Below are 27,016 nucleotides of genomic sequence, written 5' to 3' on the forward strand. Positions count from 1 at the left end.
GACAAAGAAAGGGATGTCCATTGCCGTAGCAACATCAGATGCTAACATACTAAATAAGTAAGAAAAGGCCTATTAAGACCTAGTGCTTTGCTTCTGTTAATTCTTCAGCGTCCTCAGAGGAATCATTAAGTAGAAGTTTAAAGACTCAGAGATTTCGAGGTAAGCCCAAGCAACAGCAAACATGGAGTGGAGAAATGCAAATGTTAGTAGAAGGTGAGTTCAGCTACTGAATTCCTATTTTTTATAAGACTGAACTGTTCAAATTACTATTAGTTATTAAACAAAAACATTTGTATGAAGTATAAAAATAATACAGATATATAGTTAGCTGTCATGTTATGTTGATTTAATGCCAGATTTCAGGGTCATGAAATTCAGGTTCCTGCTTATTTTTTGGTATTTTAATTTCATTTATATATATTCAAATTGGAATATATTAAATATAATTCTATTTGGTTAAGCTGTTGCAAATTACAGGACATATTTTTGAAAAATCACAAGCTGTCAAAAACACAGATGCTTTGCTAATTAACAGGAAAATTATCATAAATGTGTCTAATTTTATGAATGTATAAATTTAGAAACAGATACTTTCTTATGCTCCCAGTATTCCTAATTGGCTAAAAGTTTGGTATAACACCTCTCAGAGAATGAACTGCAATGACTCTGGCTCCTGATAGTAACTATGAATGCTAATTAGCTTATATAAAAGCTGTTTTGCTGTACTGATTCTTGGTTTTTATACATAATCATATTGGATGGAATGGTTCTTATTACTGCTCTATTTATTTGACCCTTAAAACTTTAGCAAAGGCTAGTATAAAACTCAAGGAACAGAAATTTCATAGTTACAAAAATGAAGATTAAGAAATAGCATGATGAAGGCACCATTCTATGAAATCATCACTGCTCAGTCAGGGCAAATATAAGCATGATTCAGTAGCTATGTTCTCTGGCACAATCCTCTGCTGTCATATAAGAATTAAAGAATAAGAACCTTTATATTCTATCATTCTATCAAAACAGGCAAACAAATGTTTAAAGCCGGGGATCTTAACGATTTGATATAAATTGTTAAAGGGCAGATGGGAAAATATGGAATTGCTCCAACTACATATACTTTGTCAGAAAAGCCTTGTGGTGCAGCTTTTAAAATAGTAATGGGGATGGTTGGCCTCAGGGGATTCTGAAGGCAAATGTTATGACTATCAAAATAAATGGCTGGAAGTATTTAGAGGGAGCAGAAGACAGGAGATAGCTGATAATGAGGGATCTGAATAAGTGAAAACTGCTGGAATGAACATTAAGACATAAATGAATGGACATATATGTCATCCTAATGCTGAATCTTTCAAGGAATAGTGGAGCTATAATTTGGCTTGGCACATGGACAAGAATCGTTCTCATCTAATTTGGGAGGGGGAGGGGCTGAAGACATATGTAGGATATAAACCGAGTTCACCGTATTGTGAAATGCTGAGAATTTTGTTTTCATATTAATTTGGGTCTTTAGCAGACCTGCAAACTGGACAACAATAAGTTGTCTTCTTGATTGGCTCAGGAAATTTACTTTCCTGATTTCTGCTGCTGTTGCTATGTCCAGCTTACAGTAGCTTCAAATATGTTGCAGCTGAATGAGAAATAAGTCAGCCAACCCCTTAAACACAGCTAACACTGTGGGGGTAAGCAAGTTCTAAACTATTTCTGAGTTCATATAGAAATCCCATAAGAAGCAAGAAGCTAATGCTGGGAGTTGGGTGTGCAGAGTGTCCTAGTTGGAGGAAACAGCAAGTAGATATGAGTGAAGAAGAAAAACCAGTCAATTCCCCACTAATATTGTCAGTTCCAAGTAATTTTGTACCTCTGTGTTGCAAAAACATTTCTTCTACTTGAGAACTGTGTCGGTTTAATTCCAGCTCTGTTTCAATGTGCTTAAAGACATAGTAAAACGTACTCCTATAATACTGCAGGCTTGTGGATCTTCTGAGAAACCAATTTCCTCATTTGTAGGAATTCCTCATTTGTAGGAATTGACTTACTTCCCAGTTCCCTATTTTGCTCTCTCTCCTTTTCAAGGGCTGCAACAGTTTGATATCTTTTCGATTATCCCTCTTAGGAACCAGTAGATCATTTTTTAGAGAAGAAAATAAAATACGGATGTGAATGGAAGGTGATGTTTGAAGATGGGTAGATTTTCTTCAAACAAGTTTTGAAGGAGTAAAGAAGTTATCTAACCTATTCATCAGCACTTTAATGCTGATGTAGTTATTTACTTCTAAATGACCCAATAACCATAATATCCAGGGCACTGAGTTTGCTTATGCAATATAAAATAAGTAAATATTGGAAAGACATTCCAATTTCATTAATCGGCTGAGTTCTCATTATATTTTCAGCCTAACCAAGAGATCCCATGGACTACTGAAAAAATAAGTTCAAATAGCTAATTAATCCCCAAGATGGAGTCCTTAACCAACTATTACCTTTATCTCACTAGTGATAGAGATCATATGACATTTTCCACAAATCACTGAAAAAATGTTGCATCAGAATTCCCAGATCATTGTGGACAACATAGAATCATGATTTCTAACTATCAATTACTGTTAATAGTCAAGCCTGGGAAAAACAGAAGTCCTGCTTAGGAAAGAAAAAGCTTTTCCCAGGGTCAAACTCTACCACACTGGAACACCTAGATAATACCTGCACATAGACACAAGAATGAGTCACTGGATTTTTCAATGTTGAGTAGTTGTTTTTATTTAGAAAAGCAGGCAGAGGGTACTCGAAATTCTATTAGGGCAGTTACTGTGGGGAAAAGATATTTATTTCTTCTTATGGCTCCTCCAGTCTAAACTGCTCACTATAAATCTGTCCAATTAGTGCTTAAACCATTTATTTACTTAACATACTGCTTAAATGAGCAAAGCTAAAAAACAGGAATACACAGGATACTTCCCTCTTCCTGCAATAATCCTTGGGGTATGAATAAAACAAGTAGAACTCTTTCAGTTGATGCCTAAGGGACTCATTATTTAGTCCGGAAAAGCTAAGTTTTAATGATGATTATTAAGCTCAAGAATATTTTCCAGAGGAGGAAGGCATATAGTCACCGTTTGTTTCATGATTCACTATGGTTGAAAAATCTTGGAACTCTGAAACTTCCAGAAAAAAAAATCAGAAAGAAAGAAAGAAATTGTTACAATGAAATGTTAGAAATTCTTCATGTTTCATTCTGGCTACAATGTTACAAGATACTTGATATAATAAAACATTGTAGTTATTTTACATCTTGCATGTAGGTAAAATGCATGAAAATTTTGGCTGTCAAAACCTTTTTTTTTTTTAACAGCACTTCCTATAAAAACCAATTTAGTGGTTTTTCCCCCCATTTTTTTGAGGTGGGGGACTGGACCAGACAGGATTTTCTTAAAGTGGCTTAGAGTCAAACCAACAGGAGCAGAGGACAGAAGCAATTTAAATATTCAATGTAGGTATGCCCTGATGGAGGAAACAAATATTCTCATACAAATATGCATGAGGTTACTTCCAAAAACAAATCATGAAACCAATAAAATAGACATTTTGGAAAGCTATTGACTTACTGGATGTATACGTTTTTGCTTATTGGTATTGAAAATACACAGGAACAAAACAATAAAGATAATATTTAAAAGGCTATGACTTGTTTTTCTAGGTTCAAGTGGAGAAAGTTAGGTCTCTTTTTCATCAAGAAAAGGAAAAAAAATAGTTTTAAGCCTAAAGTATCATTTTATTATGAGATGCTATAAATATAAAGCATCTCCTTCTGACAACATTTGGATTATCTCTTCTATTCCTATAAACTCTTTTTTGGAGCCAGTAAGTCTATTATTCTAAATTTATTTCCATTGCAAGTGTATATTTTTTGAATCAAAGCCACCACTGAGGATTTCTGAATGTATCAAGTATTGTATGAAGGAAAAATGATGACCATATATAGCTATTTAGTTTTGTCCTAACATTAAAAGAAACAATACTTCACCTTGCCTTTATAAAGAAAAGTCTGAATTACTTTTAAAAACTTATGTGTTACACAACTGATTGAGAACATAATTGTCAGTTTTCAAATTTATGAATATGAACTTACAAGTCACTTCCAATTTGGCAGAAAGAAAAAAAGACCACACGGTGTAATCTCACAATAAAACATAAATCTATTCTGTACCCCACTGAGAACTTTGAAGTCCAATAATAGACATTACCATCAAGTTGTTTACTTTTTCTCTTCTAAAATGATCTTCAGCAAAATGGTATAATTAATTCAGCATTCTTTTTTCCAGAACCTACAGTATTGTTTAAAACTACCTTAAATGGTAAACAGCTTGGTCGATCCTGATATGCATCAATTAATGCAAATTGGAGTGATGGACCAAATTTTAGCAGGCTGAAAACAAGGTATATTTTCCAATGTTTCTTCTCAGTGTTCTCTAATAAATCTCACATTTTCCTTCTCCATGACCTAAACAACTTAGCATTTTGTAACCCTGTGAAGCCCTTAGATTCCCGGCATGTTTCACTATATCCATTTCATTATTACCTTCCCTAGTAAAGTTGATGAGAGAAAAAAAGGTTATCGTGATATATAAATATTTCAACTGTGTTATTTCTTCAAGTGAATATTCAAGGAACAGCCTACTAGAATGATGTTACCTGCCTTATTAAAATCCATCTACTACAGATGACAGATTGTTTCATATTCTATGTTATGCGGCAGATGAAATCTATAGCTTAAGGTATTGGAGATCTTCAAATTCATTATGAATGAGCTAAACTCTACTTAACACAAATGCTATAATGCTGATAATCATTTTTTTGTTATGAATACAAAATTATACTGGCTGCTATGAAGGCAATGACATAACTTAAAAATTATTCATTAGTGGCCTTTGTAAGACAGCATTCAAATACATTCAGGAATATACTGTATATACACTCAAAATAAATTCCACTGTGGTCAGCTGGCCTGCTTCCAGGCATGACAGGAGTGCAATAATGATATGTTTTAAAATCATTTTTTTACTTAATTTGGTTTATTTTACCTTTTTCAAAAATGTATTTTTAAAAAACATTAAAACACGTGTATATATTTCTTTTCAGAATTAAAAAAGATACTTCCCCAAAAAACAGAAAATCAAAAAACCCCCACACACATAGAAACCAACCTTATTGAAACATCAGAGCACTGCAAATGTAGTCAGATTTCTCTCAGTTACCCTTTAAGATTAGAATTTCTGATATTTTTATCCCAAAGAACTCCATAGTATTTAAAAATCAACTGAAAGACAACCACAGAGAAGATTAAGTCCAAACAAGCACTACAACTTATGTCCAGAGAGACTGTAATGGAATATTATAACTTTCATGGAAACAGCTTTAATGAAAAAGACGTTGAGCAAACATCATAAAACTCTGCCAAATTCTGGAAAAACCATTACTAATGCTCCTAGCAGATTGTCTTCAAAACAGGCCTCAACCTCCATTGGGTCGGAGCTTCCTGCATTTTCACCAGATGTAGTGAGTTTAAATTCTGTTGTTAAAACAAATCCTGGAAAGAAGAGGCCTAAAACTGTGACAGTATCAAAAAGGTCAAGTGTTGGAAGCATGTCTCAGGATCAATGGGATCGACCAGTTATTCCACCAAGAAGACCAGGTTTAAGGGTGTGCTATATCTGTGGCAAAGAATTTGGTTCAAAATCTCTTCCTATTCATGAACCAAAATGCCTGGAGAAGTGGCATATTGAAAATGACAAACTACCTAAACGTCTCAGGAGACCACCACCAGTAAAACCTCAGGCTCTTTCTGGAAAGTCTTCTGGTATAGTGGCTGAAAATGAAGCAGCAGCTCAAAGTTTTCAAGCTCAGCTCCAGCCCTGTCAAAACTGTGGTCGCACTTTCCTCCCAGATCGCCTCCTTGTACATCAAAAGAGTTGCAAACTGAAGTCTAATCCAGGTTCTTCAAACTCCAAATTGCTTACATCTACAGGTTATGGGGCATCGTCATCAGACAAGGTAAATAAGAAGGCATCATACCAATGAAAGAGGCCCCATTGTTCTCATGTGCAGACTTCAAGATGATATTCTACTGGAATTGAAGTTAATGATAAAATCTTCACTCTTGATTTCAGTCATGCTAAGGTCTTATTTCAGAAAATATAAATAAGTATTTTACATTATAAGCAAATGGCAGCAACAACAAAATCTTAGAAGTTCAAATCAAGACCTGTGTCTATAGGACAAAGGTGGGCAATTAATTTTCCCAAAGGACCAAATACAAAATTGGGACTATGGTGGAGGGCTGAATCAATAGGGCCACCACTTTAGCCACTGCCACCACAGCCCCCACCAACGCTGTGGGCCAGACTGGGACAAGCAAAGGGCCAGATGTGGCCCGCAGGACATAGAATGTCCAGTTCTGGCTAGGACAAAATAAGAAGAGAGGTACAATCATACTATTTCATTTTGACAGAATACTCAGCATAACAGCTTGTTCTTTTGTAGCAATGGTATAGATTTAATGTATTTGAATATAAAAGTTAACAGGAACCACACAGAACATTTTGCAATTTGAAATTGCTATAGCAATGCTAGGATAAAGACCAAAATTTTTCAAAAGGTAGATTGTTCTGAAACAAATTAATGTAATTTAACTTCTTCTTATGATGGAAATGATTTAGATCTTTTCATGTGTCTTCTGTGCTAGATTAGTATATGTGTGGCAGGGCAGTACAGAGGTATGTAAGTTGCTTCTTGCAGAATATGCAAGAAATCCTTCATGAGCTTGTCCTTTAACTGTGATTTACAAAAATTTAGATAAGAAAATATATTCTTTAAACATCCTCTAGGGATACAGCAACAGCTATGAGCATCAGCTAAATATGGAATTTATTAAGGTTTCATCTCTATGTTTCCCTCAGGCTGAATGTGCACAGGAAAAAAAATTAAATTTAAAGATTCAGCTACTATTATAGGACTTTTTTTTTTCTTTCAGAAAAAAATTCAAAAATACTTCTTTTGCTTCTCCAGAGAAATATTTTTTATTATAATGGAGTAAGGTAGAATGGGCTATAATATTATTGTATCATCTACTTAAAATATTACTACTAATAACATATGATCATCAGCTGTATGGAATTCTTTTCTAAGAAAAGAGTTTACACACTCAAACAGACCTAGGGAATGGATAGTTAAAAAAAAGTGTACAGAAGAAAATAAAACATAGGAAAGTTAAAGATTAACAGTTCACAAAACCATTTTTGGTTCATAAATAAAAAGATTTGAAATATTCCATTATCTTTTTTGTCAGGCTTTTATACCTTATAAACTTTTAAGAGTTTGGGGTGCTTTTCACAGTCAAATCCTTACATGGAGTAGGCTCAATTTAAAGTCAAAATCGCAAAGGTTTCAGACAGAAATTTCAAAAATCAAAGAAATAGTAGCATCATATTTAGAAACAGTGTAAACAACAAAATCTAGAATTCAGTAACTCAGGTTAGTACTAAGCCAAAATCAAGCACTCGTAGATGCACTTGTAGTTCTAGCAGTGACTAATCTTTAACTGAGAGCTTTTCTCCCAGAACTAATGAATCTGCACAAAATTCAGTCAGAAGCAATTAGTGTTTTCTTTTACTACTGTACCTTGGGGATTCTTACTCTCCATACTGAGCTAGGTTCTTAGATGTACATTCCTTTACTAAATTGGTTGAAACTGCACCCATGGCATCTATGCTAACTTAAAATAAGAGGTAATTTGGCTTGATTCACTGATTTGCATGGGAAATTTTCAGGAATAAATGAATTGGAGGCCCACCCACAGGGTCCTTCTATAGCAGTCTTTTTCAAACATGGCAGTTTTAAGATGTGTGGACTTCAGCTCCCAGAATTCCTCAGCAAACCAGCTGAAGCATTCTGGAAGTTAAAATCTACACATCTTAAAATTGCTAAGTTTGAAAAACACTGTTCTGAAGACTGGCCTGATAAAGTCTCTCACTGAACAATAGAGGATCAACATTAATTACAGGATACAACAGAAAATATACAGTCCTAGCTGTGGGAATGAGTCAGCATTTTAATCAGAAAGGGGAAACAATATGGAGGGTATTTAAACTCAGTTTTTGAGAGTTTCATGAGAAGCACCTTAACAGAAAATGTAGGGGAAATAATTTCATATTCTTGGATTAAGGAAATAAAAATCCTTCCGCTTCAGCAATTTCCTGTAAGGCATGCTTTTGTTCTGTCTTTCTTTAACCTTCTCAACCCTTTAAAATCATGGGTTAAATTAAACTGCTATCAATCATAACTCTATTCTTAAAGATAATGATGGTCCCCATACAAGACCAATGAAATAAAAAAATGCTCCACTGAATTTTTATTCAAGGCCTGATTTATTCCCAACTAAGTCTTTTTTTGATATGTAGAGAAAGCCAGTTTCTCTATTATGAGCTTGTTAATTCAATATAATTGTTTTGTTATGCATTGCTAAGAATATATGGGTTCATTTGGATTAACCAAGCTTGATTGCACCTCAAAAAACAGTCTAAAGCAGTGTTTGTCAAGCAAACAACGTTAAGATTAAAACTGCTGAAATTAAAAAAAAAAACAAGCTTGCTTGTCTAAGCTGTGCAGGTCTGTTTGGATATCCTGCTTCTTGAATTCTGCTTTGGACAGCTTTTTGGTATGGGAAACAAAAGCATTCCAGAGATTAATATTCTTCCAGTAAGGAAAATCGGTTGTGATCTTCCATGGAAACTTTTTCCTACTTCCTGCCTTGGTTGCTACTAAATGCTTCTAATGTCTTGTTTTGATGCTCTTCTTGTCAATATACGGCAACCGCTTAATTCCCTTGGCTCTGTTTCCTGACTATCAGATACTGCCATCTGCTGCTTTTCTCTGTTGTATGTCTTCTTACAAAATAAAAATACACTTTGTTTCTGGTATTTCCTGTCACTATTCATCAAAAATTCTATTTCCTCACTGCAACTGAGGGGCTAATATAGAGATACTTCTTACCCTGTGTTTGCCCTCCTTGTTAGTGCACACAAGAAACACAACCCGGAGTATTAGCTTTGTCTTTATTGTAACAGAATAATAACAGAACATAAAGTACAGTGGTACCTTAGTACTCAATCGCTTTGAAACTCACCAAATTTGGTACTCAATGCATTTTGATGCAAAAGTTTTACTCATTGTTTGGTACTCAACACAAAAGCTAGAACTTGTTGGTATCAGCTGCCTTGTGACTCATTACATTATTCCTTATAGAGAAAAAATGTTTGGTACTCATCATTTTTGGTATTCACTGTACCTCTCAAAACCAATTAATGATAAGTACCAAGGTATCACTATAAAAGAAGAGGTACATTAACAGAATCCTGCATGACCGAAAGTATTTCTCCCCTCCTTTCCTTTTAGTCTCTGAAAATCTAGGAAGAGTCCCTTCTGATACATTCCTCATGCCTTCCCTCATTCTATGGGCTGACATATCTTTTACAGGCAGGTTGGGTAGTGTGGAGCTGTCCCTCCTATCACCCAAGGTCAATCTCACATACCATTACACCCTGAAAGTCGTATTTGAATTCCAGTACAACTACATCATTTTAAAAAATGAAGCCACAAAGGCTTCATTTTTTTCCAGTTTCCAGTGGGATAGTTCTGTTACTCTGATGCATTAAAACTGCCAAAGAATTTGGCAACATCTAAAAATATTTATTAAGGCATAGGGTATTCTGGACATTATGATCATCAGATGTATGGAGTTCTCTTCTAAGAAAAGAGTGTACACACTAAAACATACCTAGGGAATGGATTAAAAAAAGAAGTGGAGAGAGAAAAATAAAATACAGGAAGGTCAAAGACTGACAATTCATAAAACCATTTTTGGTTCACGTATATGACACAAATATTCATTCTCTATAGGGCTGAGTGAATTATTTCTCTGTTTAGCTAATAGCTAGATATTATCATCACTGGGTGCAATTCTTCAAATCAAGTTCTTTTCACTGTATTGTTTGCAAAGTTACTATTCTGAACAAATGTTGGGGGAACGTTAGGGTGGGGAACATAAATACTGGTCAATTCAGTGAGTGCTAACAAAGGGATGATCCTTTTCTCTAACTGTGCTAGGTAATCAGTTTTTGAAACTGAATAAAATTGAATAAAGATGGAATCTTAACCCTTGGCTACCTACCAATTTCAGCAATGTTTTCCACCCAAATCATTATTTTTTATTAAATCCTTAAGGAAAAAAAACCAATACAGGACCAGAAAACAGTGAGCTTTGAAAGAAAGCAGATTTCTAAGGATTTGAATACCTTAAGTATATCATTGTATATTAAGTCTGAGAAGAATTCCCCACATTATTTTAAACAATTGACCAGATAAGTGCAAGGTTCTGCAATTTGTGGCAGTCCCATTATGACATCATGACACAAATGACATTCAGTACACAATTCCCATCATCTGTGGGTTGATATTGTAATGCATATGATTTTTTTAATTCATCCCCACCCCCCACATTTGCCATGCAAGGGCTAAAACTCCAGAAAATCAATATATATTTAACAATAAAAATAATTTTAACTCCGAAGCAGGACCTCAAGGCTTTGAGTAGCCTGGAGGCAGAAAGTTCATCTATGAATTTTTTCCACAATTTTCTCATTTTTTCCCCCTGCTGAAGTCAATAATCCAATAAGCAGGAAAGGGGGGAGCTGGAATCCCAAAACAAATTAACTCTTAGCATGATATTTTAACCAATTGATTTGCTGCCTTGAATGAACAATATTGAACCATTGGATTCTTTCAAATATTGAACTATTGAACTTCATGATGTGGAAGGCAGGATGATTATTTCTACTTTGAAAAGTTCTCATTATCAACCTATTAGCAAGTACAATACATTGGTTAAAATGTGTTTTCGTTTTTGCCACTCAAAGGTAGTTTTGAATCTTTTCTATTTTTAATATCTGGGGACTATTTCACATATTGGGGGAAAGGCCACATAATCTAACAAAAGAATTCCTTGCATTTATAAAATCTTCTCTTATCTCTCCAGGTTAAAGACTCCAGTTAGGATAGGTAGATCTGCTCCAGCAGATGTTAAGAAGGTTTGCTATAGTTCATTTGAATCAGTTAATACAATGCAAGGGGCTAGCAACTTTTTCAAATATCATGTGCTATTCTGTTACATTATGCAATAGCACTGGCATATGGCAAAGGTGCTTTTTCAAAAGGCAACTGGACTTTTTTGTTTTTCTTTGAAGACATTTCATTTCTCATCAAAGAAGCTTCTTCAGCTCTGACTTGATGATGAGAAATGGAAACACTGATATTCTTTGCAGACAGCTGGTCATTTGCATTCTTTTAGAGATGGTGTTGATGCCAGCTGGAGGCTTATCTGTGTCTCAGGGTCACCTGAGTAGTGCAAATGGGTGTGGAGCCTTCCTGGAACTGTTGAAAAGACTGTGTTGTAGTTTGGAGATAGATGATGTCAGATCCCTTCCCCTCTGTTGAGAGAGGGCTGTTCAGTTTTGACATAGATGGTCTCTTTGACCCCTCTTTCAAACCAGCAATCCTCTCTGTCCAAAATGTGGACTTTGCTATCTTGAAAAGAATGGCCTTGGTCTTTTAAATGCAGATGGACTGTTGAATCTTGTCCTGGTGGGTTTGTTCTCCTATGTTGTGCCATGTTTCCCAATATCCAGTCAGAGTTGAAGAAGCTTCTTGGATGAGAAGCAGGAAGTCTTCAAAGAAAAACAAGTCCAGTTGCCTCTTGAAAAAGCACCTTTGGGACAACTATGACCTGGATGATTGAGAATCTCCATAGCATTGGCATATGTGCCCCAACACATTTTAAATGACTAAAATCTGACCATATTAACTTTCATAATTTTGGGTGATTGTACCCAGGCCCAAACCCAAAACAACGCATGGCAATTCTTCCAATCTGAGTTCTTTATTGTCTCACAACTTTAGACAAAATCTTACCAGACCAAGGACCCTACTGTTTGCATTTACAATATACTTTGTGAACTATTATGGAAGAGATGTCTTCACCCTCTTTCTCTCATACATTATATCTGGGCTAAGTTGCCTCTTACTCCTCTACTATGCAACTCTTCCCTTCTGGGGATCTACTTCCTTACTACATTACATATTCTGAAATCTCACCTCAACCCAAATCTTATGAGATTTGAGAATGCCAACATCTCAAAAGACTGGATTACTTAGTGAGGTTTCAGTTATTGTTATTTCATTTTAATAAAAATAAATTTGAACTGAATGTTTTTATTAAGGTAAAATTATTGTTTCAATTATTTTAAGTTAATGGGGAGGATGCAATTGCCATCTTGGAAATGTTGCAGGAATGTTAGACAAATATAAATCAATCCAGATTTAGTACTAATTAGAGAACAATATTTTACAAGTTGTTATGCAGACTAGGACAGGATCCCCAACCCCTGAGCTGCAGCCCACTATTGGGCTGTAAGCCATTTGGAACCAGGCTGCAGAAGTGGCAGGGAAGCATGCACATGCATCCCCACTTGCACAGGCAGCATGTGAGCATGTGTGTGTGCATTCCATTTGCATGAGAACACATGCCAGTATGGGACCATCCCCTCTTCCCCTCTCCTGACAGTCCACAAAGCTGGAAAGGTTGGGGAACTCTGGACTAGGAGCACCTTGAGAGTGCTGAAAAGCAGAATGAAGTGGTGTATAAGTGCTATCTTGAGGGAAGAGTCAAAAAAGTCAAGCAGACTGTTCAGTTCATGACCAAAGCCTGTCCCTTTTTTTATGTGTGTCACATGCTTGACATCCATCAAAATGAGCCAGGACTTCAGTCACCTGGTTGCAGGTGTTATATTACATCTCCTACAGACATATCTGGAATAGACCCATTTACAATATTCATAAACTTTTCTTTCAACTGGTTTCTTATCATCTCCTTAATGAAATGAAATGTCCACAGTAGATTTCATAAAAAACAAATAATAACCCACTTGAAAGCTTGGAAAATCAGCCAGCCACCCAGAGATTCATGGTAACTAGTACAAATATTTATCTATGAATTAGAAATTATCAACCTCTGAATCCATGTTTTATAGATATTAAAATATCTTATCATACACTTTGGAGCTTGCTTTTCTAACTCATTTTCAGTAGAGGTCTCTTTAATGCAACATTACTCCCTTCCTGCAATTTAATTTGTTTTAAGAGTTCATTTGTGTTTTAACTGCATTTGTTGTTTGCAGTCTCCCATGATAAGGCGGCCTCCTACAGTTATTTGTTATATTTGTGGCCGTGAGTATGGAACGCATTCCATAGGCATCCATGAGCCACAGTGCCTGAAAAAATGGCATATTGAGAACAATCAACTGCCAAAGCATTTGCGAAGACCTGAACCTGTAAAGCCAGTTGTCAGTTCCATAGGAGGTAAGTTACAAACAAGCAAACCAAGCAGATGCTGGTTAGGGATGAAGGACCACACTTTAGGATGAAACCGATTTGTGAAAGACTGCACCAAATTCTCTGGCAAGCATGAGATCCATGGCCTCACAGTGCCACTATTGCCATGACAATATGACTTCTAGAGTAGGTTTCAAAGGCATCAGCAAATTTTAACAGGTATTCTTCAGTCTGCATAGTAAATATCTTGGAAATTTAAATTAAATGTTTCCATTATTTGTGTTTGCAACCACATTGAAGAAGCAATAATAAAAAGTTAAACTTTTTATATGGAACAGGGACATTCATATGAATCAAAAGCAGTCATAATATAATTGAGAACTTGTGTGATACAGATCCCAGAAAAATTCCAAAATACTTTATTCAGTGTTTTTTTCTTCTGTAACTATAATATATATTTAAAGCTAAAAAACAGATTATTTTTAAAAAGTTATGACATTTTGATATGAGCATAGCAACCTCCTCCTTTTCAAAATACTTAATAAAAACTATGGAAAGATTATAAATTTTGGGGAACCAGGGAATGGAATTCTGGCCAAATCTTACACCTTGAACATTTGCCCAGATCTATGAAGTTGTCTGGATATTGGGAGACTTCCAGAAGTAGAATAGTGGAATTTATTGTAGATCCCATTGAAAAATCAACTGTGGGTTTCACCTAAGCATCTATCTTTAACAGATCTTCCTGCAAATCTAAGCAGACTGATTGTTGCTTTAAAAAATTTAAAAGTCATATGAGGAGCTGGTTCTTTCTTTGCACTACTATTCATACTTGAATTGTTTTAGCTATTCTTAAACATAGGAATAGAAGTTTGGGTGGCTACAGGAAAGTTATTCACAGATTTCTAGCAAGCATATGCAAATTCAGAACAACCTTAATTTATGAAAGGATCAGTTTGGATTTTTGCATCAGTTCAGAAAAAGTACATTTGCACTTATCCCATCAAACCTATCAAACATCTCCATGTTGTTACTATTTTTCCCCCAAACTGATTCAGACGTGCCTGACTCTATTCAATACTTTAAATTACCGTGGAAATTAAATTTAGAAATTTAAATGGATTCACCAAATTGCTTTTGAATTGAACCTCTGAACTGGATACTTAGACCAGGGGTCCCCAACGCCCAGTCCGTGGACTTTTAAGATGGGTAGGAACAATCATGCAATAGGTTACCCCAGTTTCACTTTTTCTTTCCCAAAAGGTTCAAACTATATGTGTGATACAAGAACTGCATGTAGCAATCCAAATCTCCTTTTGCCAGGGCTGGGGCTGGGGGGGGGGTTAGTGAAGAAATGTGTGTGTGGGGGGGAATATCATACTTAATGTTCTCCTTAATATTCAGCCTTTTCTCCACAACTCTAGTACTTCTGGATTCATACTGGCAAGATAAGTATAAATCCAAAACTCTGAACTTTACACGAGACAGAAACCTTTAGAGACAACTTCAACAGGGAATGCAACTAACAGGAAAAAGATTAAGCATTCACTTTCTCCATTCACTTTTTAACTGCAAAAAACCCTTTCCGAGAGAGATATTTTTGAAAGGAGAAGAGGCCAATGTAGTGCTGCTTCACATTGCTTAATGTTAAATATATGGCACGAACATTCATTTCCTGAAAAGGAGTATAATTGCTGCTGCCAAAAGACTACAGTTGATGGCTCATCTAGGAAAGAGGTATATTAGGAACATACACATTAAAAGATGTAAAGCTTACCCTTATATGAATCATAGTTCAAGCGTATGGCTTCTTATGGAAAAAAAGATATCATTTTGTCTCTGTCAGAAATAATCTTTGTTTTCAGGAATTTTGCACTTAGTATCTTCAAATCTAGCTAATGCATTAAAAACTGTGCTTTCAAATGCCAGTCCTTTTGAGAAAAGCAAATTATTTGAGATTTCTTTCATCCTTCCCTGCCACAAAGAATGTGAGGTTCAGATGCTACTGGCTTAAACTTCAGCTAAAGGTAGCTCTTTGAAAAAGAAATTGCATTAAATCCCCCTTTTAAATCAAAAGTGGAAACAAAGATGTTGATGCAAATTATAGCATTTAAAATGCATGCCAGCTGCCTTAATCTCTAAATAATTGCAGATAAAACTGTAGCTGAAATTGCTGTGTATGGGAAAGGATACAAAAATGGACTTAACCTGATGTCTGCTGATTTTGCTCTTTGGGTCATTGAGTTAATAGTACTCTGAGTCAGACTGAAGACATTTAAAAAAATGAAATTGGAACTAAGCACAATTCTTTATCCTAAACAGCAAGGGTGAAAAAGTGAGATAGAGAATACTGCACATTTTTTTCTACATCCCTTGGTTGGATAATGTTGGTTCTTAAGCAGGATTTGTTTTTGTTTTTTAAATTTTAAAGACATGTGGTAACACAGTCTGATATTTGAAGGGTAGGCAAATACGTTAAAAATGTGTAATGCAGCACATGCTGAAATGGTTTCTCCAGAAGTACAAGATTATTCAGTTGTAGTTAGCTTTATGTGACCCCTGAGACAACAAGCAAAATTTTGCTGGGTTTTTCTTCCCTCATAAGGACTATGATTTAGTTAAAACTGAAAGGCTCAGTCAACAGGTATTTCCTGAAACTATTTTCCATAAAAACTGAGTATGATTCTCTAGAATGGAAACTGATATTTTCTCTCTTTTAAATTTTTCCAGCCAAAGGTTACTATGATCTTGATGCTTTAAATGAGTCTGCTTGGCAAAGTGCCCAGAGCCAGCTAGTTCCATGTGGTATTTGTGGCCGTACCTTCCTGCCAGACAGACTGATTGTCCATCAGCGGTCCTGTAAACCAAAGATACCAAAATAAAGCTCTCCTCATGTTAAGGATTTAAAGGACAAAATTGTTCTCTCACCTCTAGAACAAAAGTTTCAACACTGAAGAATCATTGAACCATATAGAATCATTCCAAGTCTGCTCTGCATAAAATTAATGTACTATTGATTATGTGAGTGACATATGGGACATGGGGCACCTGACAGTGTTTTGCAGCAATTATTGATGAGTGGCTCATAAGGACAAAAAGAACCTTTATGGAAACCTCTGCAAGATGGAGCCTTCACAGAAAGGACAGTGGCCTTCGTGCTATTCATTGATTACTGTTCTTCTAAGTATTGCAATGTCTGTTAAGAAATGGTTTTGTTTGATAGACTCCTCATTTAGTAAATCATGTATAAGAATGTTTATTTTTAGTAATGAATTTTCTGTTTAAGGGATCAATCGGCAGCAACATAAGGACCATACAAGTTTTGATAGCCTTCATCAAAAGTGGGTATAATCAAATTTTCCTTTTCAAATACATTGTATATTGGTTCTGAATGTCTTGGGGGAGAAAGGTCAACTGTTCCAGATAATTCCACTCCTCTTAGCCCCTTGTTTAACATGAAATTTCTGGGTCAGTTTGAGGTCTATTCTGGTTCTTCACTTCATACAACTACAGCTACCTGAGGGAAGAGACTTAGTTTACATTTGCTGGCCTTCCTGTGCCATGATCTTGTAGCCATTGCCTTTTACAAGATAGAAAAAATCTTTGAAGGCTGTTTACATACCTACATGGATGTGAGTGTGGATGATGATTGAAAAGATTTGTATGATACAATGCAGAATAGTATCAATCCCAAAACCAGTTTTGTATGCTACTTCCCCAACACCCATCCTAGGTTATTGTTTACTGTGGAATACCAGCACAATAAATGGGAACCTTGTTTTATGCTCACAGGTTATAATGTTGTGCAGAAGGTTTGCTGCTCTTTGAGATTCCCAGTTTGAAGGGCAGAAGACAGAATTCAAAGTGCCAGAAAAAAGGATGGATGATGCCGGAATTCTCTTCAGAATTCAGGTTGGAGGGGAATACCATTAATCCTCTGTATATTGTTTGTGCATCAGTGGTACAAGTTTTGCTATCATTCCCAAAGACATCTGATTTCTTTTTTTTTATTTACAATGATCATTTGCAATGATTACCTAACAAAACAGTGACCAGATGACTATATAGTTTTATATAGTCCAGTAACCACTACAGAGAGAATGATGGTAAGAAACAAGAGTTTTAACACTATTAATGAGCACACATGCTGATTTTTAACCTGAAAGTTTTAATCCATAATTAGTATTACGGTCCTTCATAATCTTCTCCCTTCTACTTTCCTTAAGTAATCACGTCATCATATAATAGTCTGCTGAACATGAAACATGATATGGTCAAATAATTATTGTAAAGGAAAAAGAATAAGCTGCCATCAAGATGTAAATTAAAATAACCCATTCCTACATTCAAATTGGAGTTATTTTAGTCTCTTTCCCAAAAAAAACCTGGAAGAAATATTTTTCAGTGAAGAAAAAATTATAAAAAGACCCAGACTGACCACTCACTCTGACTTGCCCAGCGTTTGTAGAACTCATATGACACAAGGTTATACATAGCATGAAAAAAATTGGAGAAAGCAGCCTTTCTGAAAAGGTCGAAAAGAAAGCCAGATAAAAAAATGGACTGAAAATTTGCCTTTTTAAAAAATTCTACAAGACCCTCCTCATGGCCAATTAATTGTGATAGCAACTACATTTGAAATTCTGAATGCCTTTACCAGTCTAAAAGGATTTGTCTATATCAGGTTTATTGTATGTATGAATATAAAAACATGAACCTGACATTTTCCAAGCACTGATTAAAATAGGAGAAAATACTTCTTCCGTTTGAGGGATGAGGATAGCCATCCAGATAGCCATCCCCACAGTTGCAACACAATATGGATTTTAGTTTCCAATACAGCAGGATGGTGCGAGGTTGGAGAAGACTCAGACATGTTTCATACTCTTTAGCTTTCAACCACTTTATAACTTCATATTTCAAGAAGACTATGAAAATGAAGTTTGGATATAAAAAACAAATCTCATGTGGGAGTCATTTGACCAATTGGTTAGATGTCTCACAATAGCTAAACCTAATAGGCAAATTAGCATCCTTGTATCTGAGTGTTCAAATCTAATTCTTTCCTTTCCAACTTGCCAGATCAAAATGAGAATGCATGTTCTTATTTCTCCATATTCTGGAAAAAGTTTTGGCCACAAATTCACACTGTGCTGTGCACCAGTCACATCACAATTCTAAGAAATTATTGCTTCTAACAGTGCATTCCATATGTATAGAATCATGTTCCTGGAGTGGGTTGAGATATCTTAGATTTCATGTCCAAAAATGCATTTCTAACCATAATTATGAAGAAAAGACTAACTGTATTAATACAGATGGTATACCATATGATGTCTAGTAATCTAAGAATTGTGGGTGTTAGTCTTGTTCTTTTGCAAACACAGCTTCAATCTCCAACCTACTCCTCTTTTTTCATCCTTAATCACTAATAAGTGAGAGCTTAGGAAATGTGCAGGAAACAATGACATGTACTTTTAAAGAAAATGGTTAATACAAATTTGCTCAATTAATATTACATTACAAAACACATAGAAGCTATATGAAGTTGGAAGAATTGAGGGTAAATAGAAAAGGGCACTTTGTCAGCAAGCCTGGAATTAGGAATGCTGCTCATTTGGAGTTCCAAATGGGAAAATTTTGATTCTGATAACATACTAGGACTTCGGTGTATCTCTTAGGATGACTTTGAAGGGCCAGTATAGAACGTAGAAGAACAGAGTTGGAAGAGATCTTGGAGGTCATCTAATCCAACTCCCTGCACAAGCAGGAGTCTATACCATTTCAGACAAGTGGCTGTCCAGTCTCCTTTTGAAAGCCTCCAGTGATGGGTGCCCACAACTTCTGAAGGCAAGGTTATTGGTTAATTGTTCTCACTATTAGGAAATTTCTTCTGAATTCTGTATTGCTTCTCTCCTTGATTAGCTTTCATCCATTGGTTCTTGTCTTGCCTTCTGATGCTTAGGCAAATAGCTATCTCCCTCATCTTTGTACAGCCCCTCAAATACTAGAACACTGCTATCTTTTTACTAGTCTAGACATACCCAATTTCTCCAATCGTTCTTCATATATCTGAGTCTCCATCCTCCTAATCATCTTTGTTGCTCTTTTCTGCACTCTTTCCAGAGTCTCAATATCTTTTTTATATTGTGGTGACCAAAACTGGATGCAGTATTCCAAGTGCGGTCATACTAAGGTTTTATAAGGTAGTACTAATACTTCATGTGGTCTTGATTCTATCTCTCTATTAATGCAGCCTAGGACCACATTGGCTTTTTTGGGTGCTGCTGCACACTGTTGGCTCATATTTAAGTGATTGTCCACTTGGACTCCAGGATTCCTCTCACAATTTGACCTAGGATTTCATTATCAAAGAAGAATCAGAGAACCAGTTAGACTCTAGAAAGAGAATAGAGAAGAGCAACAAAGATGATTAGGGGACTGGAGGCTAAAACATATAAGGAACAATTGCTGGAATTGGGTATGTCTAGTTTAATGAAGAGAAGGACTAGGGGTAACATGATAGCAGTGTTCCAATATCTAAGGGGCTGCCACAAAGAAGAGGGAGTCAAGCTATTCTCCAAAGCACCTGAAGGCAGGACAAGAAGCAATGGATGGAAACTAACCAAAGAGAGAAGCAACCTAGAACTAAGGAGAAATTTCCTGACAGTCAGAAAAATTAATCAGTGGAACAACCTGTCTCCAGAAGTTGTGAATGCTCCAACACTGGAAGTTTTTAAGAAGAGATTGGACAGCCATTTGTCTGAAATGGTATAGGGTTTCCTGTCTGAGTAGGAGGTTGGACTAGATGACCTCCAAGGTCCTTTCCAACAAGTGAATGCTAGTGTAAATTAAAAATTGTGATTCAGCCAAGCACTGTTTAATCTTTTTTTTCTACACTGCTTAGATAAAATGTTTTAAGAAGCTGATGGTTATTGGAAAATAAGTGCTGAAATCCAATCCTGGATGTTAAATAATACCATGAAGATGACTGCAATAAAGGAAGGAATAATATATTTTGAGTTTTCATCTTCATGTCCTAAAGCTGCTTGTAGGTATTTATAACAAATTGGACAATTTTAAGAAAATTGTCACCAGCATCTGTTTTCAAATGAAGTGTGCTGGAGGTCTCCATGCAATAAAGGAAGCTAGCTGAGAGCCAATTGTTTCTCACTGCTGAGCTATCATGTTTGCCTTCTAATGAAAACAAGAATAATATTAAAAGTTATGATATATATGTATTTAAAAAATCAAAATCACCTAGCCTGAAAAGAAGTTTATTTAAAATGGTCCACAAATTCCATATTATTTGAGAAAAATATTTTTTAGGTCTATTAGTGATATTTCAGTAAACCTTTTAATCTGTATGAAGGGAAAACAGATTCAATGTATTAAGTCTATAGGTCAGTTCCTCTTCTAAAATTCTGCACTGCATAAATCCAAATGAAAACCCATGACTCTAAGGCATTCATTTCAAGCCATGGAAAAATTTTCTTAGGGCCAGTGCTTTTTTTTTTTGTAAAAATAAAAGGTGCCAGAACTCACACATGTCATACAACCTGCCTTGCCTACCCTACAAGGTTCCATCCAAAAAAGGTGCCCGAACTCCATTCTGGGCGTTTTATGACCAAAAAAAAGCCCTGCTTAGGGCTATGAGTACATATGAATATCACTGAAAAGAGAAAGCAGAGATGTTTTTTATGCAATCATGCAGTTAGAGTTTAGAACTACCATATTTTCTAAAGCATGCAAATCGGCTCCGAAGTCAGGGGTCGTCTTATACGCCAAGTCATCTTATACGCTGGAAATTACGGTAGTTTCCAGCATATAAGACGACTTTCTAAGCATGCAAATCGTCTCCAAAGTCGGGGGTTGTCTTATACGCCGAATCGTCTTATACGCCGGAAATTACGGTAATAGCCTGAAGTCCTGGATATTACAGCTCAGGCACCCTGGCATTCACATAGTGATTTCCAGGGACCTACAAGTCTTCTTTGCATACAATAATTCCCATTTGTCTTCTCAAATGTGGGCGATGCTATTAAAAAAGTCAAGATGATGTCAGCCCTGCCCTTTTGCTATATGCATCCTAAACGTAGCACATTTTTTTTACCTCCTTTGTCTTTTCCCTTATTCCCGTACCTCCTCTGTCTCTTTCTTTATTGGATCTTTCCTTCCTTCCTTCCTTCCTTCCTTCCTTCCTTCCTTCCTTCCTTCCTTCCTTCCTTCCTTCCTTCCTTCTCACCTCCCTCCCTCCACTACTCTATACAGTCTGCAGGCAAGAGCACCACATAACACATATTGGCAGCAGTAACAACAGCTGGCTATTGTCCACTTTTTGTATTCAACAAAAGACAAACAAGGAAAAAAAAACAATCTGCAAGATAGGTTGATTTCAAGAGAATCACAGCAGAAGAAGGGTTTCAACAAGGGCCACAACAACATAACTGCTATGCCACTAGTTGTGGAAATAAAAAAATACCACAAAACGTTCAACTGTAAAGAGAAACACCCCTTTGTATACACCCCTTGCCCCACTGGACTGCCACCATAAGATTTGAACAGGGATTCAAACTAATTAATGTTATTAATATTAATGAATAAGAACAAGATAATATTTAAATGCAAATTTTGTTTAGTTAATTTCTCAATAGTTGTATAAATTTAAATCTTTTCTTCTACTGTAATTAAATTCTGGCATTTTCATTATTGTAATTAACTTCCAATCAACAAATATTCATGGGATTCAGGAGACTCTCAGGAACAATTCAAGTAACTGAATTTGGAAAGAAAATCATGCAAACCTTATTGGGCACTCAATAATATCTCTGAAATGGTATTAAAAGGTATAAATGCTAGAACACAAATGAGGAGATTGCCTGTTAGATATATTCTTAAGACAGAATTTCATTTCATTCAGTAATGTTTGACTCTCAATAGAAGTTGTTTAAGACTTAAGAAATTTAACAAATAAAATAAATAAATAAAATAAGACTTCATTGTTCCTGTTAACATCTTCAATGTACTCAGTATAATATAGGAAAAAGGAAACATGAATTTATTTTTAAACCAGTTACATAAATATGTTTAAATCAGCTGAATTCAGAAATAATAAATACGCTCCTCATCAAAAATTGTACAAGGAATTAATGCTCTGCATAAAATTTTTAAATATAATTTTAAGAATGATTTTAAATGCAATAACTAAGTACTTAATGTGGGCAGTGCAGTGGCCTAGAGGTGGAGCTCTAGCTTTAAAATCAGGAGGCTTTGAGCTCAATCCTAGGTAGCCTCAGATATTTCTCTCTCTGGGCTCAATGAGTAATTGCCTGCTGTGAACTCCACGTAGGTATCAGGAAGGGCATCCAGCCAGTAAATGCTCAACTCCATTCAGTCACCCTGACTCCACCCTGATGCAAGGTATTACAGGGTTGTTAAAAGAAAAAAAAACTAAAGACTTAATGTATGTATGCACAGGGCAGGGCAATGGCCTAGCGGTTAAGATGCTGAGCTTGTCAGAAAACTGACAGCCCAGGTTTGAGACCCAAGTGCCATATCACAGGGTGAGTTCCTAATATTTGCCCCAGCTACTGCCCTTCTAGCAATTTGAAAGCAAACAAATATAAGAAGATAAATAGATTCTGCTTCAGCAGGAAGGTTACTGCATCCCTTATTTTCATGCTGGCCACAAGATGATAGAAATGTCTCTCAGACAATGCAGGCTCTCTCAGCTGAGAACTGGAGATGAGCATCACACCCTTGAGTTGGTCAGGACTGGACAGAGGAAACCTTTCAATCTATACACAATTGGATATGTTACCCTGGGAAAGAGCAGTAGTTTAGAATTGACTAAACAAGAATTGACTAGAATTGACTACCTATTATTTCTCTCATTTCTGCATGCACGCACACAAACATACACACACACAAAGTAGGCAGCATGTGACAAAAGCTTAGCCAGTAGAAAGGGTGAAGATTAATTGCGTTTACACATTGCAATAGAAATTGACACTAATGCACATGTGTAAATAGTGTATGTCATAGAATGTCCTTTGCATTCCTTTTTTGCAAGCATTTAATCATCTGGAAGATTTTATGCCCATTTGCTAATTGCTATATTTATAGTTTCGGAAATTTCTATCTTTGCATTCAGAACACTTGAGACCAAAGTCTGCAGACATTTACTAACACCTTTTCTAAACATCTTGCTATAGGGCTTAAATTATCATTATATTTCAGAAAGTAACCAAAATTCATTAGAGAGTCTAGAGTTAACAATATTTGAGGAAATAATTCTGGAAAGCAATTGTAAAAAGAAAAGTCTTTTGTTAACACCAATTACCCTTACGTTATTGCTTTGCTGGCAATGGCAAGAACTCAATATCTCCAAAGTTAAATTGCACACTGGATACTTATATAGCATTCTGAACAGCAGCCTAAGCTAATGGCGCGTGTTCCTTTCCTGAGAAGTTTATAGTCTAAGTGCAGTGCAGTTGCAGGAAAGAAATGGGAGGCAAAAGCAAATGCAGTTGCCAACATTCACATTTCATTTTTAGTAGCAAAAAGTTTTAAGAGCCACCCTTAAGGAAAAGAGAAAACAGATCTGGCATTATTGTAACAAGATGGCCATGTTTTAATGGCTATGCTGCACTCAGATCACTGATCAATTGTTGGTTGATCAACTGATTATTGTTTTGTTAATTTGGGCTGGAAAAATAGAGTTTGAAGAAATTTTATAAATGAAATATTTTTTATCAATGCAATCAGAGCAAACCATATCTGTTTCCACTACCCTCTTCTGTATTTTCAAATCACTAACATATAAAAGAAGGTAAGAATTCACAGAGTTGCTGGCCTATGTGATATCAAAAAATTTTGAAATTATTGCCACTTAGGATTTTGAGGAAATCATACTTAAACTGAAAATTCTAAGGTGAAAGAAATATATTTTTTCCTGTTAATTGATATAAGATATACAGGCTACCTTTCAGATCTTCCAGTAAATGGGTTCCCCTATTATTTTCAAGTTTGAAGTCCTATGTTGATTCATTTATAGTGCTGCTTATGAAAATACGTTGTTGAAAAGCATTGTGAACTCTCTCTCATTTAGCTAAACTTCTCTTTGTAACTACCCATTCGAATATCTTTTTCTGTATCTTGGATTTATAAATGCATATTCTTTGACATGAAGGCTTCAAACACAGGAAAATCAACAAATCAATATGTAAGGGGCCTAAAATTGCCCTCTCGCTGTCACGAGGTTTCCATTTATTACTACTTAAAGTGAATGTATAAACTCATCCAACACATTTTCTTAAAGCTCTGAATCTATATCTTCTCGTACCTCCATCAATCCTATTTAATATAGAGTTATGTCTGAGATGGCAATCCTAAACATGCTGCTAAGACAGTAGAAAACATTACAAGACAGAAGGATGAAAAATAGCACTCTTTTCATTCAACACTCTCCAACATTCTTTCTGACCTTTTGGAGGTGCGGGGGTGGGGGGCACTATACTAGCAATACTGGACATATGTGTGACCCAAATAAATTCATTTAAACCTAAAGGGAAAGCATGATTGATTAGTTAAGAGAAAAAACATTCCACTTGAAAAGTTCCTTGAGACAAGAAATTCTCAGCTGTGTGAGCCAACATATGTTTTAAATATTTGCAAGAGATTACCACTATAAATTAACACCGAAAGCTGATGTTCCTAATTCTGATATAGTCCCGACCCAATCTGAGAAACAGATCATTTGCCTGCTTGTTTATACAAGTGACATTCCAGACAGCAATAGCAGTTCCAATTTTATATTTGGAAAGGAATCAAATTGTCCTGCTCATGAATCAACAAACCCCAGCAGGTGGCAATAGAGACACTTCTGCTTTCCCAAATTTTGAACCTCTGTTGTATTGACTTAGGTGTGTGCTATTCTTTCTAGTGCTTTATAGCTTATTGTAAAAAAATAAATAAATGTCTAGGCTTTTGTTCAATAAAATAAGACTAGGTGTGATTTCTTAAAATTCTTTCTATTATTTGATATATATTGTCAAATACATTGGAAAAATTAAATCATGAAGATGAAACTGAAAAAAGCAAGGATGTGTTGATTAATGAACAATTTCTGTGTTAATAAATTTATCCAGCTTATTATAAAAATAAATTTGTGAAATACCAGCAGCATATACCCAGAAAATGAAATTCAAAAATCTTAATAATCTAAAAAGATAGTTTTATTATTGCTTTTGCCAGCAGTCTACAGGAGTAGAATTCCTTTCCCCCAACACTTTTGGAATATAGTCTTTCCCTCTGTATTTATTCAAGTAATTTAATACCATAGAAATAATGAGATTAATATACGAAGTTATCTTGTTTTAGCTCTTTTTCATTATGCTACTAGAACTGTTATTATTCAAGACAACCACAATAAAAAAGGCAATCTGCCTCCAGAAGTTATGAATGTTCCAACACTGGAAGGTTTTAAAAAGAGACTGGAAAACCATTTGTCTGAAATGGTATAGGTTTCCTGCCTGAGCAGGGACTGGAAACCTCAAAAATCCCTTCCAACTCTATCATTGTTATTGTTAAAAAGCAGTAATTGTAAATAAGTAGTTATTTCCTTTGTGTTCTTTTTTTCTGTCTTTTCCTTGACCATCATATCTTCTCAATTTTCTATTATCAGTGGTCCTAGAAGGAAGATATAGTAACATAACATTTTGGAACAAAAATGACCATATATATTTCCAAGAAACTGGACCTTTACCCATGTACTTCTGGGTTTTTCCTTTTCTATAAGATTCCATTGTCTGGGCGTACTACTTATTTTATATCTAATGCACTTGATAGAAAAGAGAATTATTCTTGCATCAAGCCATTAAGCACTTTCTGGGATCACTAGGAAATAGGCAAAATTTTCTAGTGATCCAAATCTGTTAAATCTGTTCCTTTTTGGCCTGGAAGTAATTGTTAGCAGATACTAGAAGAATGGTCAGTCAAAACAAGCATGTAGAGTTCATTTGGGTGTTAATCGAGTTGTGAGAAGAAAATTGGGAGGACAAAAGAAGTCACAGACCATAGAGATGGGATTAAAGAGTGGAATCATATTCTAACAAAGAGCTTCATGTAAACATGTCATTCTTATTTAGCTACAATTTCTATTTCTGTTAGAAAGTAAGTCCTATTCAGATTGTGGGACGAGCCAGGGGCAACTCTGTTATAAATGTATAATGTATAAACCAGCATGGTTGCATAAAGAACTCTCTGATAAATTGAAAGACAAAAAAAGAAGACAAATGTAAACAATGAAAAGAGGGACACATAATTAAGGCAAAATGGCAGCATATAGCTTGAATGTGCAAAGATGACGTTTGGAAAGCTAAGACTCAGAATGAACTGATATCAAAAATAATAAAAAGAACCTTCTTTCAACATGTTAAGAAAAGAAAAAAAGCCAAGGAAATGATCAGTCCACTGATGGGAGAAGATGGCAGGGAGGTGACAGACAGCAGGGAGAAAGCAGAGCTTCTTGATTCATTCTTTGTACCTGCTTTACACAAAAGGAAAAAAAACAGTC

At 35.6% G+C, this 27,016-nt stretch overlaps 1 protein-coding gene across 7 annotated transcripts; it reads left to right on the forward strand.

Annotated features, from left to right (window-relative positions):
- Positions 1-57: 57 nt before the first annotated feature.
- On the forward strand, positions 58-25,441 carry LOC120301976 (zinc finger protein 474). Of its 7 annotated transcripts, none has more exons than XR_005555080.1 (6): positions 63-213; positions 4,323-4,437; positions 5,140-6,051; positions 13,287-13,467; positions 16,171-17,352; positions 20,348-25,441. XR_005555080.1 is itself a non-coding variant. In XM_039329839.1 (6 exons), the coding sequence occupies exons 4-6, from the start codon at positions 5,404-5,406 to the stop codon at positions 16,320-16,322; spliced, it is 981 nt and encodes a 326-aa protein (XP_039185773.1). In that variant the 5' UTR covers positions 80-213; positions 3,353-3,490; positions 4,323-4,437; positions 5,140-5,403; the 3' UTR covers positions 16,323-19,260. The 7 variants fall into 7 exon arrangements, 5 of the variants coding, with proteins under 5 accessions (XP_039185775.1, XP_039185772.1, XP_039185777.1 ...); XR_005555081.1 differs by having other exon boundaries at positions 21,712-25,441; XM_039329839.1 differs by lacking the exon at positions 20,348-25,441 and adding an exon at positions 3,353-3,490 and having other exon boundaries at positions 80-213; positions 16,171-19,260.
- The last annotated feature ends 1,575 nt before the right edge of the window (positions 25,442-27,016 follow it).

The sequence above is a fragment of the Crotalus tigris genome, unplaced genomic scaffold (genome assembly GCF_016545835.1).
Source record: "Crotalus tigris isolate CLP2741 ecotype Arizona unplaced genomic scaffold, ASM1654583v1 scf7180000024419.1143555, whole genome shotgun sequence".
In the NCBI taxonomy this organism is placed as follows: domain Eukaryota; kingdom Metazoa; phylum Chordata; class Lepidosauria; order Squamata; family Viperidae; genus Crotalus; species Crotalus tigris.